Source organism: Bos indicus x Bos taurus, chromosome 20 (assembly GCF_003369695.1).
Source record: "Bos indicus x Bos taurus breed Angus x Brahman F1 hybrid chromosome 20, Bos_hybrid_MaternalHap_v2.0, whole genome shotgun sequence".
NCBI classification, from domain to species: Eukaryota; Metazoa; Chordata; class Mammalia; order Artiodactyla; family Bovidae; genus Bos; species Bos indicus x Bos taurus.
In genome coordinates, this window is record NC_040095.1 from 18,342,823 (window position 1) to 18,360,371 (window position 17,549).

General features: G+C 39.0%; 1 protein-coding gene across 1 annotated transcript in view; it reads left to right on the plus strand.

Annotated features, from left to right (window-relative positions):
• Nucleotides 1-17,549, plus strand: part of ELOVL7 (ELOVL fatty acid elongase 7) — a 76,881-nt gene that overhangs the window by 47,004 nt on the left and 12,328 nt on the right. Inside the window, exons 2-5 of the mRNA XM_027520113.1 lie at nt 1,565-1,643; nt 11,390-11,580; nt 15,059-15,139; nt 16,215-16,271. Coding sequence (XP_027375914.1) covers nt 1,580-1,643; nt 11,390-11,580; nt 15,059-15,139; nt 16,215-16,271 — 393 coding nt within the window. The 5' untranslated portion in view covers nt 1,565-1,579. The remainder of the gene's footprint in view (nt 1-1,564; nt 1,644-11,389; nt 11,581-15,058; nt 15,140-16,214; nt 16,272-17,549) is intronic.

Consider the following 17,549-nt stretch of genomic DNA (forward strand, 5'->3'; position numbering starts at 1 on the left):
TGGAGTTTATTTTGGTTTATAGTATAATTTTTGTATCCCACTTTTTATTTTCAGATGACTCTCTAGTTGTATCACACCATTTACTCAACAACTGCTGGTAATTCAAGTGCCTACTGCTTTCAAGTGCACGTATATCATATACAATATGTCTTTTAAAAATATACATACATATTATATATATATAATATAAAATGGCTTTATCTTAGAGTACCAGAATAAAGTCTAAATTTTTCTGTTGCAGACCTAGAGGGTTTATTTTTTTGTAAAATATACATAATGTAAAATTTACCATTTTAACCATTTTAAGTAAAATTTCCCATTTTAACCATTTTTAACTTTAACCATATAAAGTTCAGTGGCACTAAGTATATTTGCATGCTTTGTACAACCATCACCACCATCTACCTTCAGAACTTTTTCGTCTTCCCACCATATGACTTGAAATCAAACATACTGGTCGTTTTATGATGTCCCATTCCTTTGTACGGTGTTGGCTGTTTTCAGAGATGTTAAAATTTGGGAAAGTGTATATCTTAGAATTTATGAAATATGGTACTAAATTCCCAAATGTTTTTGGTATGTTTCTTAGATGTTCTGTTCTGTGCCACTGTTTTGTTTCTTTATGTACTGCTGCTGCTGCTGCTGCTAAGTTGTGTCCGACTCTGTGCGACCCCATAGACGGCAGCCCACCAGGCTCCCCCGTCCCTGGGATTCTCCAGGCAAGAACACTGGAGTGGGTTGCCATTTCCTTCTTCAACGCCTGAAAGTGAAAAGTGAAAGTGAAGTTGCTCAGTTGTGTCCGGCTCTTAGTGACCCCATAGACTGCAGCCCACCAGGCTCCTCTGTCCATGGGATTTTCCAGGCAAGAGTACCAGAGTGGGGTGCCATTGCCTTCTCCCTTCATGTACCAATGTCACACTATTTTAATTACTAAAGATTCAAAATATCTTTTAATACACGATAGAGCTAGTTTCCCCTCATTGGTCTTCTTTTTCAGAAGACATCTTTTTCCATCTGTTTTTGTCTATCTGTCCAGATAAACTAGGCACCTTCTCTTTGGATCTTGTAGATCTTCTTTTCCTCCCTCTGTCTACCTCAGTTTCACTTAAGTTATATAAACTTGAATACAGAAGAACTTCTTACACCTGAAGATCAGCTAAAAGTTTGGATCAGAGTATCTTTTCTGAAAGTTTATCTTCTTGACTTGGTTCAACCTTGCCATGGAAGGCACAGTCCATTCCTGACCTATTTTGCTGCCATAAAAGGAAGATGGATGCTTCTATGACAGTTCTTAGAATCGCTTACCCCTTTTGTATCTGGTACATAGAATATCAGCCTTTTTAAGTGAATTCAGCATTGTCTTTATGATGAAAAGTCTTTTAAGTGATTACAGTTGCATCAGGGTTTACTGTGGTTCACTAATGCATTTACCCCCGGTAGGTTTGTTGTTTTGCCAGTTATTCCTATTAAATTTTTAGCATATTTAATATTGTATTACTAGGAACTTGGCTTTATTTGCATCTATAGATCATAAACCCATCTCTTTTTTTTGTTTGTTTGTCAGTAATTCCTGTGGAAAATGGCCTTCAGTGATCTTACATCGAGGACCGTGCGTCTTTATGATAATTGGATCAAAGATGCTGGTAAGTAACCAGATTTCCTAACTGTGGCTCATCCTTCCTTTTTTAAGTAACCAGATTTCCTAACTGTGGCTCATCCTTCCTTTTTTGGTTGTATTCTCGTACTTAATAGGATTTCATTGAAACAGAATGAGAGACTTAGCAACTTAACACTCCCTTACAGACACCCCATAAATTGATTTTTTAAAATTTTTATTTATTTGGCCACACCGGGTCTTAGTTGTAGCGTGTGAGATCTAGATCCCTGACCAGGAATCGAACCCAGGCACCCACATTGGGAATGAGGAGTCTTAGCCACTGGCCCACCAGGGAAATCCCCTTGATTTTTATTTTAATTAGTGAAGAAGTATCAAAAATTTCATTGAAGATATGTATAAAGATAGAGGTATTAATACATAGCTGATGTTCAATATGATGTTTGTAATTGTGAAAATAGCTTTATACCCAGGGAAAGGAATTGGTCCATGCATGGTGGTACATCATTCCAGCTCAGTAGCCATTAGAAGTGATTTTGGGGCACTGTGCTCTTAGGCTTGATTCTGCCCTAATGCTCTTAAGGGAAATAACAGTTATCACCAACAATGACTCTGTCCAGTAACTCTTGAGTGGGAAGGGCCACAGCCCCCAGGGGTATGTCAGAAAGCAGGGGCATTTGCTAGGGTAACCCCTGAGTAATTCTGAAATGCCCACCTTCTCCCATTGCCCATTAAAAAAAAATCAACATTGTTGAAAGGCATTTAATGCCATAGTGAGTGGTTTAAAATCATTAAATGCAAGCAGGTTATAGAAGACCACCTGTATTTCATACATGCATGCTCAGTGGCTCAGTCGTGTCCAGTTCTTTTGCAACCCCATGGACTGTAGCCTGCCAGGTTCCTCTGTCCATGGACTTTTCCAGGCAAGCATACTAGAATGGATTGCCATTTCGTATTCCATTTGTGTGGTAGGATTATGGGTAATTTCTATTTACTTTTCTGTGTCTGTCTACTAGATGTTTGGGGGTTTCGTGTTTTGTCTTTTATTTGTTTGTTTGGCCACAGTATGCGGTGTGAGAGATCTTAGTTCTCAGACCAGGAATTGAACCCTCACCTCCTGCAGTGCAAGTGTGAAGTCTTAACCACTAGACTGCAGGGAAGTCCCTGTCTAGATGTTGTTAAACCACATCAATATGTGTTGCTTCTATAACTGTTATAAAATGTTTTAAACAAACATTTATAACAAATGTTTTATAATACTTAAATGTTTTATAACAAAGGTAGCATTTTTATTTATTTATTTTTTTTCCCAGCCACACCAAAGGTAGCATTTTTAAAAGAATAGACAAGGAATCAGAACATTTCAGAGCTGAGATGGACTTAGATATCATCAAAGCTACCTTCTCATGTTGTTGTTCTTGTTCAATAGGGTCTGACACTTTGTGACCCCATAAACTGCAGCAAGCCAGGCTTCCCTGTCCTCCTCTAACTCCCAGAGTTTGCACAAACTCATGTCCATTGAGTCGGTGATGCCATCCAACCATCTCATCCTCTGTTGCCCCTTCTCCTCCTGCCTTCAGTCTTTCCCAGCATCAGAATCTTTTCCAGTGGGTGGGCTCTTCACATCAGGTGGTCAAAGTATTGGAGCTTCAGCTTCAGCATCAGTCCTGCCAATGAATATTCAGGGTTGATTTCCTTTAGGATTGACTGGTTTGATCTCCTTGCTGTCCAAGGGACTCTCAAGAGTCTTCTCCAACACCACAGTTTGATATGAAAAACTCTCATATCTGCACATGACTACTTGAAAAACCATAGCTTTGACTGTATGGACCTTCCCAACATCATGGTCATTTGTCAGCAGAAAGATCAGAACATATATTTTCTGGTTATGATTAGTACTCTGGTATTTCACATTTGAATTCCTTTCCACATATTCACCACCATCACCACTTTAGATTAGTTTGTTACCTATCAGTTAGAATCACATATTCACCAAATTCAGGAGGAAAAAGTGTCACCTCTTGCTACCTAGCACAGTTGAAATTATATTTCTGTTTACACTGATTTCAGCAAAGATACACTGTTTCATGGTTGCTATCTTTCTCAGTGGACTTCCTGGATGATTCAGTGGTGAAGAACCCACCTGTAATGCCAGAGACCCAGATTTGATCCCTGGGTTGGAAAGGTCCCCTGGAGAAGGAAGTGGCAACCCACTCCAGTATTCTTGCCTGGGAAATCCCAGTGAAAGAAGAGACGGGCAGGCTACAGCCCTTGGGGTCTCAAGAATCAGACACAATTTAGCAATTCAACAACAACAAATCTTTCTCAGTAGATTAAAAACCAATCTCATTTCACTGAAAAAGATGCTATAGTTTTGCCCCTGAAGAATGCAAAGGTTCTTAAAAGGATCCTAAAAAGGATCCCATAAATAGAGAAGTTTCACTCTGGTGAATGGAGATTGAAGGGAATTTTTATATATATATATTCAATTTTTTCTTATTTTTCAATTTACATAATGACACAGAGAATGTATAGATTTCTTTAAAGATTATCTTTCTCTGAAGATTTACAGTAGTTCTCATAAATTCAATATTTAATTTAAATACTATTTTTTGTCTGTTGTAATGGGTTTTATTTATTTATTTAAAAATATGAATATTTTCTTTTCAAGGTAGAGGTGTAACTGGCTACCTGAACTCTCATGATTTAACCTTGGGAACCAAGTAGATTTGGATAATTTTTTGAAATAGACATGTTTGGAAGAACGGATCACTTGCTATCCAACTCTTGCTACTCATTATCCCCATTGTAAGAACCCAAGACATTCAATTAATCAATATCCTAATTCAAGAGCCAAATGGATTTAGGTGATGATGAATATCTATATAGTGCTCTAAGTATAAAATGTTTTAAGATGAACTACTTCTGAATTCCACTTCTAATTTTATTCATGGGTCAACTCTTTATTTTTATTATGAATACTTACATTGAAAAGATTATGAATACTTACATTGACCTAGTATTAGGTCAGAAAAGGGAATGACAAAGGTGAGAAGTGGTTCAGGATAGACGAGGAAAGTCCTGGAAGCAGTGTTGCAAACAGCGTGGGGAGGATGAAAGGAAGAGGCAGGCGATGCTACTGATCTGAAGCTATGCTAATTTAAAGTCTTCAGGGAGGAGGGAAGGATGGAGATGTGTGGTGAAAAGACCTTGATTTAAGTTCTGCCACTATTGTGAACCAGCTCAGTGATCTTGCACAAATTATTTATTGTCTGTGAGCCTCAGTTTCCTTGTTAGCAAAGGAGAGTTGAGCCTGGTATCCCCCAGGTACCAGATAATACGCATGAAAGTGTTAGTCACTCAGTTGCGTCTGATGCTTTGTGACCCCATGGACTGTGTAGCCCACCAGGTTCCTCTGTCCATGGAATTGTCTAGGCAAGAATGCTGGGGTGGATTGCCATTGCCTAATACGCATGAAAGTGCTATGTTATTTAGGAAGTATCCCAACAGAAACAGTGGTGGTGGTTGATGACTTATAGCGCATTTCCATGTTCAAATACTTTTAATATAGCATATCTTTTTTTTTTTAAGTTTCTTCATTCTTTTTCCTGTTGAAATCTAGAAGGGTTAAAATGGTTTGTGTTGAGATATATATCTTTATGAGAACACTATTGGGTATAACAAGAGGGGTTTTTTTTGCTCTGTGTAGTGTGATATTGATCTCTGAGAACCATTAGGAATCATTTTTGGCCATGTTAGTTCTGTTTTACTTTGCCTATACTTCAAAGGGCTAAGGCCATGATCAAGTGCCAAGAATTTCAAGTGTATTCTTGGCTTTGGCCCTAATTCTGAATAGACTTTGGGAAACTTACTGATACTCATTGGCTTTCTGATTGTTAGAGAAGTAGGAGGCAGGCATAGTTATTTCATGTGGAAAATTCCACAGCTACAGAATTTTAAAATGGTTTAATTAATACTTAAGCTATAAGAGGATTTATAATGTTTTGATGTTTAAAAAGCAACTTTCCTTGTATTTGAATAGTAATGATTTTGACCTTTCAGACTCAGAGTGATCTTTTTGCAAGAAGACAGAAAATCTGCTGCCACTCTGAATCTCTAGTACTTCACAAAGTACCAGAGGTACATGTTTGTTTCTCCTTCCAGCTTCTTCATCTTATTGGCACTTAGAATTTTAAAGGGTGTACCCTTTGAGCTAGTACTGCTACTTAAGAAGAGAACACATTCTTAAAAGTGGTTGATGGAAAAGCTCATTAATATTCTATGTATGTGACCCTTATACTCCCCTGTACTCACTCTCCAGAATGCTCTTAGAAAAGTATTATGGGGCTAGTAATAAGTCAGAACGTCAGAGCTGAGGTCTGGACTCTCAGACAGCCTGCCCCTCCATCCTCTGCCTTTATCTGTTGGTAGTACTTAAACGCAGCTCTGATGCTGAATAGAAGGTACATGAAACTCTCCCTCCCTTATCAGCCTTTTGTCTCTAAAGAAAACAGAGCACACTTCACCCCAGAACCTTTTGCGATTTGTGAGATCATAGACTGAGGCAGAATTACCTTTATCGAGCCACCAGCCCCATCTGACTTGCAGATGTCTCATCAGTGGGAGCCCCCTGCCTCACATGAAAGTGGGCTCCCTATTTGGAAAGGTATCTGCCAAGAGAGAAGGCAGGAAAAATGAACAGTCATCAGAGTCATGGACATATTAAATGCTTTATTTGCTCAGTAGGGAGAGCTAATTTAAGCAAAGGAATAATCTGAGCAAAGCTTTACTTCTAGAAAGTAAATTTGGTCATTATATAGATGATAAGATGGTGGCAGATTGGATCAGGAGACAGAGAAACCACATAAAATTACCGCAGAGCACCTAGCAGTGGGGTACTGAGGGCCTCAGTGTTGCTGAAGGAAGCATTGAACTCCTGGTTTATAACTTTGATGGAACGTTCATCATGGTCATCGCAGCAGCTTATTTCAAAATATGAAGGCCTGGGGAATTCCTTGGAGGTCCAGTGGTTAGGACTCTGCTTCCACTGCAGGGGTACAAAACCAAGATCTGCTGAAATAATAGTAGCAATGCTTACTGAGCACTCAAGTTGTGCCAGGCTCCTTACTTGTAATAACTCACTGAATCCTCTCTGAGATACATGTTGTTTGGTGCCCAGTTCACAGATGAGGAAACTAAGCACAGAGAAGTCAAGTCAGTGACCCCAGGTCACATAATGAGTCCGTTGGAGGGCCAGGATCAGTGCAGGCTGAGAAAGGATTAAAAAGCTGGGTGAATTGTTCTGTTATTTGCTTTGAAAATAGTATGAAATTAAATGAACTAGCTTTTCCTCAAAGATAAGATTTTTTTAAAAATCTGTAGAACTTGAAAGGCACACTCAGGATTTTTTTTTTAAAAAGTATGTGCTTATAATGTTAAATTACAGGAAACATGATTTATTTAAATATTATTTTCTTTTGCTTCCTGAGCCAGCCCAGCATGCTTTTCCTGGCTTTTTGTTTTTCCTGCTGCTACCAGCGGAAGACCAGAAATATGGTATCATTTGATACCCCCATCTCACTACCCTCACTATCACACTACTGTCGCTGAACTAATAAAAGAATGAAATAAAATATCTCTAATTCAGAAATTCCTTTACTGACAAAAACAAAAACCGAAAACTAGTTTTCAACCATGCCTATGATACCCATTCATAACAGAAACATTTAAAATTTCTTAAAAAGAAAAATAAAAATCACCCATGTTGTCACCATCCAAAGGTAATAATGTTGACATTCTTCTAGAAGCCTTCTTTTTTTTTTTGTTTTTTAGAAGCCTTCTTTTAATACTGGTTTTATATGTTTATTTCATTGAAGATAAAAGCTAGACATATTAATATGGTTTATATTCATATATTTAAGGTTTGGATTACTCACTGATGGGGGAAAAAAATCCACCAAAGTTTTGGTCATTTCTAAAACCACAATGAGATATCACCTCACACTTGTCAGAATGGTACTATCAAAAAGAACAAAAGTAACAAATGTTGGTGAGAATGTGGAGAAAAGGGAACCCTCACGCACAGCTGGTGGGAATGTGAATTGGTGCAGCCACTACGGAAAACATAATGGAGGTTTCCCAAAACCGAAAAATAGAATTACTATATGACCCAGCAATTCTACTCCTGGATATATATCTGGGGGAAAAACAACAACACTAATTCAAAATGTACATGTTCACAGCAGGGTTATTTATAATTGCCAAGTTATGGAAATGACGTAAGTGCTCATCAACAGGTGAATGGATAAAGAAGATGTGGTATGTGCACACACACACACACACACACTGGAATGCTACTCAGCTATAAAAAAGAACACACTTTTGCCCCTTGCAGTAACATGGGTGAACTTTGAAGGCATCATGATAAGTGAAATGTCAGAGAAAGACAAATACTGTATGATATAACATATGTGGAATCTAAAAAATACAACAAGCTAGTGAGTATAACAAAAAAGAACCAGATTCACAGATACAGAGAACAAACTAGTGGTTACCAGTGAAGAGGAGAGAGAGGGGGAACATGGGGTGGGAGAGTCAGAGGTACAAATTACTCGGTGTAAGATCAACTGCAAAGATGTTTGTACAGCACAGGGGGTGTGGCCAGTATTTTGTAGTAATTGTAGATGGAGCTTAACCTTTAAAAATTGTGTTTTTAAAAAAGTGTGATCTGGTCCAATTCTGTCCTTTGGTCCCCAGTTCTGTGACAATTTTCCTTACTCAAACTTTCCTGGTGAGTTACTAGACTGTGGCTGGGGTTCCTTAGGGCCTTTCTAATTGCATACAGCACCCAGATATCCTGGGAAACTTGGTACAGGAAAGGCAGGGAATAAATCGAAGTACACAGGGAGGTATGCTGCCTGCATAGCTGATTTCACGGCTTTTCCTGTTCTAAAACGGTGACGTCTTACTACGAATTTTTTTTTTTTTTGAGACCTTTGTGTTCTTTGTGTTCCTGCGAATGTCTTTGAGCAACGTTTGTTGAACATTTGTTTCGCACACGATACTTCCTGAAATCGTTCCTGCTAGGAGCATCAGTCCAGGGGCACTTTTCAGCCCACATTGTCCTTTCCCTGTCTGCCACGTTTGTTACCTTGATTGCTTCCAGAAGTCCACTCTTCCTCTGGCTTAAGGATATCACACTCTTGTGGTTTTCCTTCTCCATTTTTGCCTAATCCTTCTCAGTCCTCAGTCCTCTCTCCTCCTTTGAATGTTGAGTCCTCCAGAGTTTGACTTTGGCCACTTGCTCTACTTACTCTACTCACTTTTCCTAAGACAGTATCTGAACAACAACAACAAAAAACTCAAGTGTTTTTCTTAACTTCCACCTCTCATTCCCCATGATTAAATGATTTATGAAATTTTATGTTTTCTACCTCCTTACTAGATGTCAAAATGATTGATCCTATTGATTTTCTCCTATCACTACCTAATTTTTAGTAGTTTCATTATGACTTCATTTTCACAAAGGGCTATCTTTCCTAAAGATAGGAACGCTCTGCATTCCACAGAGTGTTGTGGTGTTCCACAAGATGTTAAATAGTATTCTATTGATGCAAAAAATCAGGGCTCCATGGCCAAGTAAGTTTGAGGAATGCTGCATACCACCATTCTCACCTTGGCAATTCAAAACAAACATGAAGCACTAAGAAATTCTGCTGAAAAGTACTTTGTTTGCTTAACTTAGCATTTCTAGTAGACTTTTCCTACTTTTTGGGGTGGTAGTTTAGTCACTAAGTCTTGTTGCAACCCCATGGACTGTAGCCTGCCAGGCTTTTCTGTCCATGGGATTTCTCAGGCAAGAGTACTAGAGTGGCTTGCCAATTCCTGCTCCAGGGAATCTTTCTGACCCAGGAATCAAATCCAAATGTCTGCATTGCAGGCAAATTCTTTACCGCTGAATTTAAATAATTCTTTAATATCTTCCTTGTATCACATAGTTTGGGACATGCTTTGGTAGGATACAAGGTAAGGCACAAACTCATTTTTCTCCCAAGTAGTCAGTTTTCCTTTTCAATGAATTATCTCTCCCTTTCTTCTTGCTTATATGGCTTTCTTTATCATATATTAAATTCCTAAATATCTGAGGTCCACCTTAGAGCTGACTTTTAGCTTATTATTTTGAGATAAGAATTGATGCTTTTGAACTGTGGTGTTGGAGAAGACTCTTGAGAGTCCCTTGGACTGCAAGGAGATCCAACCAGTCCATTCTGAAGGAGATCAGCCCTGGGATTTCTTTGGAAGGAACGATGCTAAAGCTGAAACTCCAGTACTTTGGCCACCTCATGCGAAGAGTTGACTCATTGGAAAAGACTCTGATGCTGGGAGGGATTGTGGGCAGGTGAAGGGGACGACAGAGGATGAGATGGCTGGATGGCATCACTGACTCGATGGACGTGAGTCTGAGTGAACTCCGGGAGTTGGTGATGGACAGGGAGGCCTGGTGTGCTGTGATTCATGAGATTGCAAAGAGTTGGACACGACTGAGCGACTGAACTGAACTGAACTGAACTGAAGGCATCTGTCAGTTTTTTTGAAGGAAGCCCATTTGAGTGTAGAATAAATCATCTTTAATCACTACAGATATGCCCCAGTATATCTGAGTATCAAATGTGAGCTTTCCAGCAATAAAACTGAGGCCGAGTGAGTCATCAATCATGGAGTCTATTGAAGAAATTTTTGACTTGGATAAGAAGTCAGACTTGAAGGGATATTCAACTTTTTTTGGTAATTAGCTACATCATCAGCAGTCTCAATGGGCAAGGGCTGTATTCCCCCCACCGTCCTTTCCAATTAACAAGAGTGGTATTTAGCAACCTAGGGTTAAAGACTCAATTTTGAATCAGACACACTTGGAAATTTGTCCACACATATTTGCCTTTATAATATTCTGGCTTTGTGAAACAATTTTGTAAAATTACACCCAAGATTACACTTAAGATTATGAAATTAATCACATTTCACCTTGAGTTGCAGTTTTTTAATTAATCTAATTCTCATAGCCTGGAACTAGCAGTAATCATGTGAATTTCTTCTTTACATGATTGTGAGGCTAATACTGTTCTGTTTTTCTGTTTAAAATATCAGATGGGTTAGCCCACATTCTGGACACCTAGAACCCACAGTTCAGATACTTAAATGATGCTAAAGTCCCTTTCAATTGAATAATCCAGTACACAGAAGACCTTTCCCATTTTCTTGGGGAATGAAGAAAGTTAACAAACAGCAAACCAAAACATATTTATATACATGAAAGAATGTCTGGGTGGAGAAACTCTACTGTGTTACTAGTGGTTATAGATGGAGGATACAATTTTTCCATGGACTTGCTCCCCTGCGATGTGGTTTCTTGTTGGGTTCAGCTAATAGAGAGATAGGGAGGAGGGTGAGGCTAGGGTTTTGATTTCCCTGGCCCCTTGTTTGCAGGATTGCTGAATCCCTCCACTGAAGGACATGGCTCCTCACCAGAAGGGCTTCTCCACGTGACTCTTTCCTGAGTTCTGGTGACCAGTACCTCCCTTTGCCCCTTGAGCCTCACTGTTTCTATCTCTGTCCCAATCCCTCGTGATTTCCCTTGACACGAGCTGAAGATGGTAGTCATCACTGACCAAACAGTTCACTGACAGCATTAGGATCTAGGTGCTCACTTAAATGCTGGTTACTGTCAGTTACCACGGAGCTAAATGGCTGTGCACTTACATCTTGTTTTTCTCTTAGATCCTAGAGTTGAAGACTGGCTCCTCATGTCCTCACCTCTGCCACAAACCATCATCCTAGGATTCTATGTCTATTTTGTCACGTCCCTGGGACCAAAGCTCATGGAGAATCGAAAGCCTTTTGAACTCAAGAAAGTGATGATAACATACAATTTTTCCATAGTACTCTTTTCTGTGTATATGTTTTATGAGGCAAGTATCTTCAGTATTCCTAATGGGAGAATTTTACCTGAGTCTTTATGTTCGTCTGTCATGATGTTTCCTGATATGACTTTAAGGGTAACTCTCCAAGATTTAAGAAATTTCAGAAACTTAGCTCACTAGAGCAGATATTTGCACCCCTCCCCAAAAATATTGTTTTCTATAGACCAAATATTGAACTCCTTAAAGGATCTTGGTATAGTCTACCTTGCAGATAGTGAGAATTAACATTAAGTCCAGGGACTCACACACAGTTAACCATAAAAGATGATTGAATCCATAAATGTTCAACTTTAAGGAAACTCACAGCTGGAGAAATTAGATACACCCAAGACAGTGTATTGCCTGGAAAACTCCATGGATAGAGGAGCCTGGCAGGCTCCAGTCATGGGGTCACAAAAGAGGCGGACACGACTTAGTGACTAAACAGCAACAACAAAGATAGTGTAACTGCAAGTGGAGGACTGATATTTGAGTCCAGGTCTGTCTGACATCGGAGCTCATTCTGACTCTAATGAGTTGTCATCATCATGGTAGTAATTTGGGGTTCAGAATGTATACACACCCTGATGACCTGTTAGATGGTAGACTGTTTTGGTTTAGCTGAGTTTTGTGGGGAACAGAGAACTTAGACTTGTACAAGGCAATAGATGAGGGAAGCTGTCCCTTACCTGTCAAAGAGAGGTGGAGAATTTCCAGGACCACAAGCAGACTCATGAATTCTCTCTCTCTCCCTTCTGCTGATTATAAATCTCAGCTACGCTCCCTTCTCTGCTTTTCTGGGATTCCTTGCTTCTCTTTCAATGCTGGCTGGCTTCCTCCTCTTCTGCTCCTTATCCACTTCCTCTGCAGCACAGCCTGTGCTTCCCCATTACCAGGACCCGGGAGGACCTCGCATGGCCTCTCCAGCCTCTCCAGACCTCATGGCCTCTGCACATGCATCTCTCCAGCCTGATTCTTGCTGTGGATTCACCTGACTAGCTCACCTTAAATCTGCTCTGGCATCATTTCTCACAGGCCTTCCTGAAGTCTGAACTTACTTTGCTGCCTTCTACTTTATTTCCAGACTTAACTCACAGGTCACCTTACTGTCCTTTCGGAGCATAAGCAACTGAAAGGGAGGGAGTAATAGAATAGAGCTGGGGTGGGGGGTGCAGAAAAATACATGCTTTTGGCGAGTTATCAGAGATAGAATATAACCTACTATAGGACAGACCCAGAAGTACTAAGAACAGACCTGGAAGCCAGGAGACCAGGGACTAGTTAGTCCCAGTTACACTACTAACTAGCTACCTGATTTTGAACTAATCATTTTACTTCTGTGGGCCTCAGTTCTCTCATTATATAGAGTCAGGATTGACCTTGTCTCTCAGATCCCTTTATGCTCTGCTATCTAATTGTGTCATTGAATGTGGTGTCTCCAAATGTATACTCTGGAAGGAATCCAAGTATAACCAGTAAGTTTTGGTTTCAGCTTTAGAAATTACAACATAAAAGGTCTGAGAATGTTTGAATCTGAGAGTTTCTATCCCCTGTTAACCAGTAATACCTGAGTAACTTATATGCCAGTTTGGAGATTTATTACCTACCAAAGAGAAATGGTTACTCTTCCTTTGTGAAAGTCTAAAATATAGACATATATGTCAAAAGCTCTGCAGACTTTTGGAATGTTCTTAAATTTAATATCAGGAAAGCATTGAGTTCTGCTTTCTGTTTAATCAAAGGTTTTTGACAGCTGAGCAGTGTGTCAGTTCCAGGACACATTCACACATGGTTGATTGGGTGGAGCACAATTGCATTTGGTCTACATCCTCCACTAAGGATGTTAGGGCAAATGTGCACAAGGTGAAAGGAAGTACATCAGACTAAAGGAACCCACGTGCCTCATTTTATAGTGATGGCTCGAATGTGCTAGTTACTTGGCAAAAGTTGAGTAATAAAGAGAGACCAGCAAAGGCCCCACAGATGGTCACATCACAGAGCTTCTCCTATTCATCGCAGTGCTTATTTGGAGTAGGGAATCAGTCAACCTCATCTAAATGAAAGGAGTTAGCCTGTTACCTCAATCAGTCAGAAGTGAGTCTGAGTACGAGAGTATGAAGACTCTCACTGACAGATCAGGACTTTGTAAAACAGATTTAACTATTTCTGTACTTTCCTTTGTTCCTTCCTTTGAGAAAATTTATTGACTTGTCTTTGTAAGATATTTTTCTCATCCATGAAATATGTTTTTATGCTTTTCTGAATCTTAATTTTTAAGATTTCATAATTTACCAAGTTGATGGTGTTGATATTACAAGTCAAGCTAGGAGCTAGTTATCAAAAAAGGATAGTGTTTTTAAATACTATGGTCTAAGTGGTTTTTCTTTCTCCTTCATTTCTTTTCACCATTAAAATGTTATTCTGATTATGCCTCCTAAACTTTTGCCAAAAAAGTTAACTTACTGTAAAGTTGTCATTTCAGCTTTAATAATAATTAAAAGTACAGACTTAAAATGTAATGGAATAGAAAATGGTATAATCCTTATGCTGGGAAGGAAGACATCTTTCTTAGGGAAGATGCTGGCTTTTGTGAGAACAGGATGCCAGAGAAGAAACTGGTCATATTGTCAGAGCCCTAACTTAAGCCAACCATTTAATATAGATATTAATTTAAAATTAGAGCCCTTAGCTTTTCATTTTCAGATGCTGTTTTAAAAGGAGAACTTCCTACCACTAGACCAAAAGAATATCAATGTAATCTTTGAATTGTGGTCCAGACTTAACAATAGGCCTTTTCTTCTCACCACTGGCCTAAAGTCACTTCGTGGGTGTGTTGGAATTAAGGCTTGCCAGACTGTATTCTCTTGTTAATATTTTTGTCCCTTACTTGTTATGTGAATTCAAAGCAAAACTAATATGTGAGTCTTGTGTTTGGTCTGTCTGGATTTAAAAGCCATGGACTATCACTTCCTATTACATCCACTAACTGAAACAAGAAAAATCTAGTTGTTATAGACATTGGATGAGTACACTAAGAAGGTTGGTTTGCTCATTTATTTGTTGACTAATTGCAAAGATTTGAAATGATCAAAAAAGGCTGATTTCAGACTCAGTCACCCCTTTGAGAATACACAAACATGCACAGGCACAGAGATGTACATAAATAAAGTCAAATACTTACCAGTGTTTGCTGTTTAAACAAAACATTCCTGGTATTTTGTTCTCCAGTTTATTAGAATAATCATTCCAAGAAATAGTCATTTTAATTAGCACACAGTTTATATAAGTGTGACTTTACAACTTTTAAAACTCTTGATGCTTTGATATGAAGTGAGTTCCTGGTTTGTGATTGTTCTAGTCCACCTTTCCCTCTGCACTGACTGCTGAGTTAGCTGAAAATGTAATGAGGAGACGTGGCCAAAACTACCTTTGTTGTAGCTGTTGAGCAAGTACTTTTCTTCTGTGATATGCATGTGCTCTCTTACAGTTTATAATGTCTGGCTGGGGTACAGGCTATTCGTTTCGATGTGATATTGTTGACTATTCACAGTCGCCTACAGCACTGAGGGTAAGTTTCTTTTCAGAAAAAACTCTAAATCAGTGTTAAAACTTTGTGGACTCTATTTTTAAATACTGAATGTGAAATCAGAAGGAGTAAATGACTCAATTATCACATATGTGTTGAGTGAAAAAAGCTAAAAATTACAAGAAAAAAAATTCAGGTGTGGGGTTTTCTGTAAAATGCAAATTGGTGCTTTTCTTTTTGAATTTCTTGGATTTAAAAGTAAATTTGTACCTGGTTCCTCAAAAATGGAATTACCATATGATTCAACAATTCCACTTCTGGGTGTATACCTAGATGAATTGAAAGCGAGGATTCAAATGACACACATACCTATGTGAAATAGATAACTAGTGGGAAGTTGTGTAGGGCAGGGAGCTCAGCTCGGTACTCTGTGAAGCCTCAGATGGCTGGGATGAGGGTGTGGTGAGAGGGAGGTCCAAGAGAGAAAAGATACACATATACACATAGCTGACTGACTTCATTGTACAGCAGAAACTAACACAACATTGTGAAGCAATTATACTCCAATTTTTAAAAAAGATATTTGTACACCAGCTTTCACAGCATTCTTCACATTAGCCAAAAGACGGAAGTCAACACACATGTCCATCAACAGATGAATGGATGGATAAACTGATATATAGATACAATGGAATATTTTTCAGCCTTAACAGGAAGGAAATTCTGACACCTGATACAATGTGATTGAGCCTTGAGGACATTATGCTGAGTGAAATAATCTAGGCACAAAGGGACAAGAAATATTGTACGATTCTGTTTTATGAGGAACACAGAGTAGTCAAATTCAGAAACAGGAAGTAAAATGGTAGTTGTCGGTGGCTGGATTCCCAGGTGGGGACTTACTGTTTCATGGGTACAGAGTCAGTCCTATGAAAGGAAGAGCTTTATGGATAGTTGTACAAGAACGTGAAGGTACTTAATGCCACCAAACTATACACTTTAAAATGGTTGAGATGGTAAATTTTATGTAATGTAAATTTTGCCAAAATTAGAAAATATAAAGTTCTTTCCCATGTTAAAAAAAATAATGAATTCCTTTCTATGTGTGTTTCTGCAGATGGTACGCACCTGCTGGCTTTATTACTTCTCCAAATTTATTGAGCTATTAGATACTGTGAGTATATCATCACCACATTTGGTAAATGTTTGATGTTTCAATGAAAGTGATAAACTGTGAGGGTTCGGTTGTCTGATAACTTTGGTTATCTCTCTTCCTCAGGCAGACTCCTATTATCTATTATTTTTTATTATCATTTTAGAGAATAGATAGCATTAACTTATTTTTCAGTCTTTTGCAAATGCCAAAAGATTTTTTTGTGTATCTACCATCTGGTTAAGATAAGAATGTAACTGTCACATATACTACAAAACTGAGCATCTTTATCTAGATGGATGACGGTTGTTCTGTGAAGTAAGTTCAGGAAGCAAAGAACAGAGAATATGTTACCTCTGATTCTTTATATCAAAGCAGTGTGTCATCCACACTCCTTTAACAGGACACATGCTTCAAAATTCATAAAGTCACACTAGAATGTTGTTATCTCTGGGATATCAGTAATTTTGGTAATATCAAAACTATATCCAGCTGCCTTTCTGAAGTCTGTCTTATTGGGTCTTCTCCCTTCCTGAGGATCAACTCTGAGTGGCTCCTGCGAAAAGCAAGTGCCATGGATTAGGATCCATGATGAGAGGAGAAAACCTTGTACCTTTGTTTCCAGAAACAACAGAAAGCTGGCTATTATTGTATCTTTGTGGCATGTGGACCTTATTTATCTGTAATCCATTCTGGCCTAAGACTGCCAAGTGTGTTTTCTTCAGAATATATTCCACTACATCTCTAGTAGCAAATCTAAACATGCTTTACCTTCTCAGCTGGCTACACATAATATTAGAATTATTGATGTGTGTGTTAGTCGCTCAGTTGTGTCCGACTCTTTGTGACCCCACGGACTGTAGTTCAGCAGGCTCCTCTGTTCATGGAATTCTCCAGGCAGGAATACTGGAGTGGGTTACCATTCCCTTCTCCAGGGGATCTTCCCCACCCAGGAATCAAATCCTGTTTCCCCCACTGCAGGCAGATTCTTTACTGTCGAGCCACCAGGGAAGCCCTGAATTATTGATAGAAAGCAGAACTTAGTAAGCATAGAATCCAGGGGTTCTCAAATTTTAGCATGCATTAGAATCACCTGGCTGGGCTTCCCAGGTAGTCCTAGTGGTAAAGAATTCACCTGCCAATGCAGGAGATCAGAGATGTGGGTTTTGATCCCTGCGTGGGGAAAATCCTCTGGAGGAGGAAATGGCAACCCACTCCAGTATTCTTGCCTGGTAAATTCCACAGACGAAGAAGCCTGGTGGGCTACAATCCATGGGGTAGCAAAGAGTCGGGCACAAC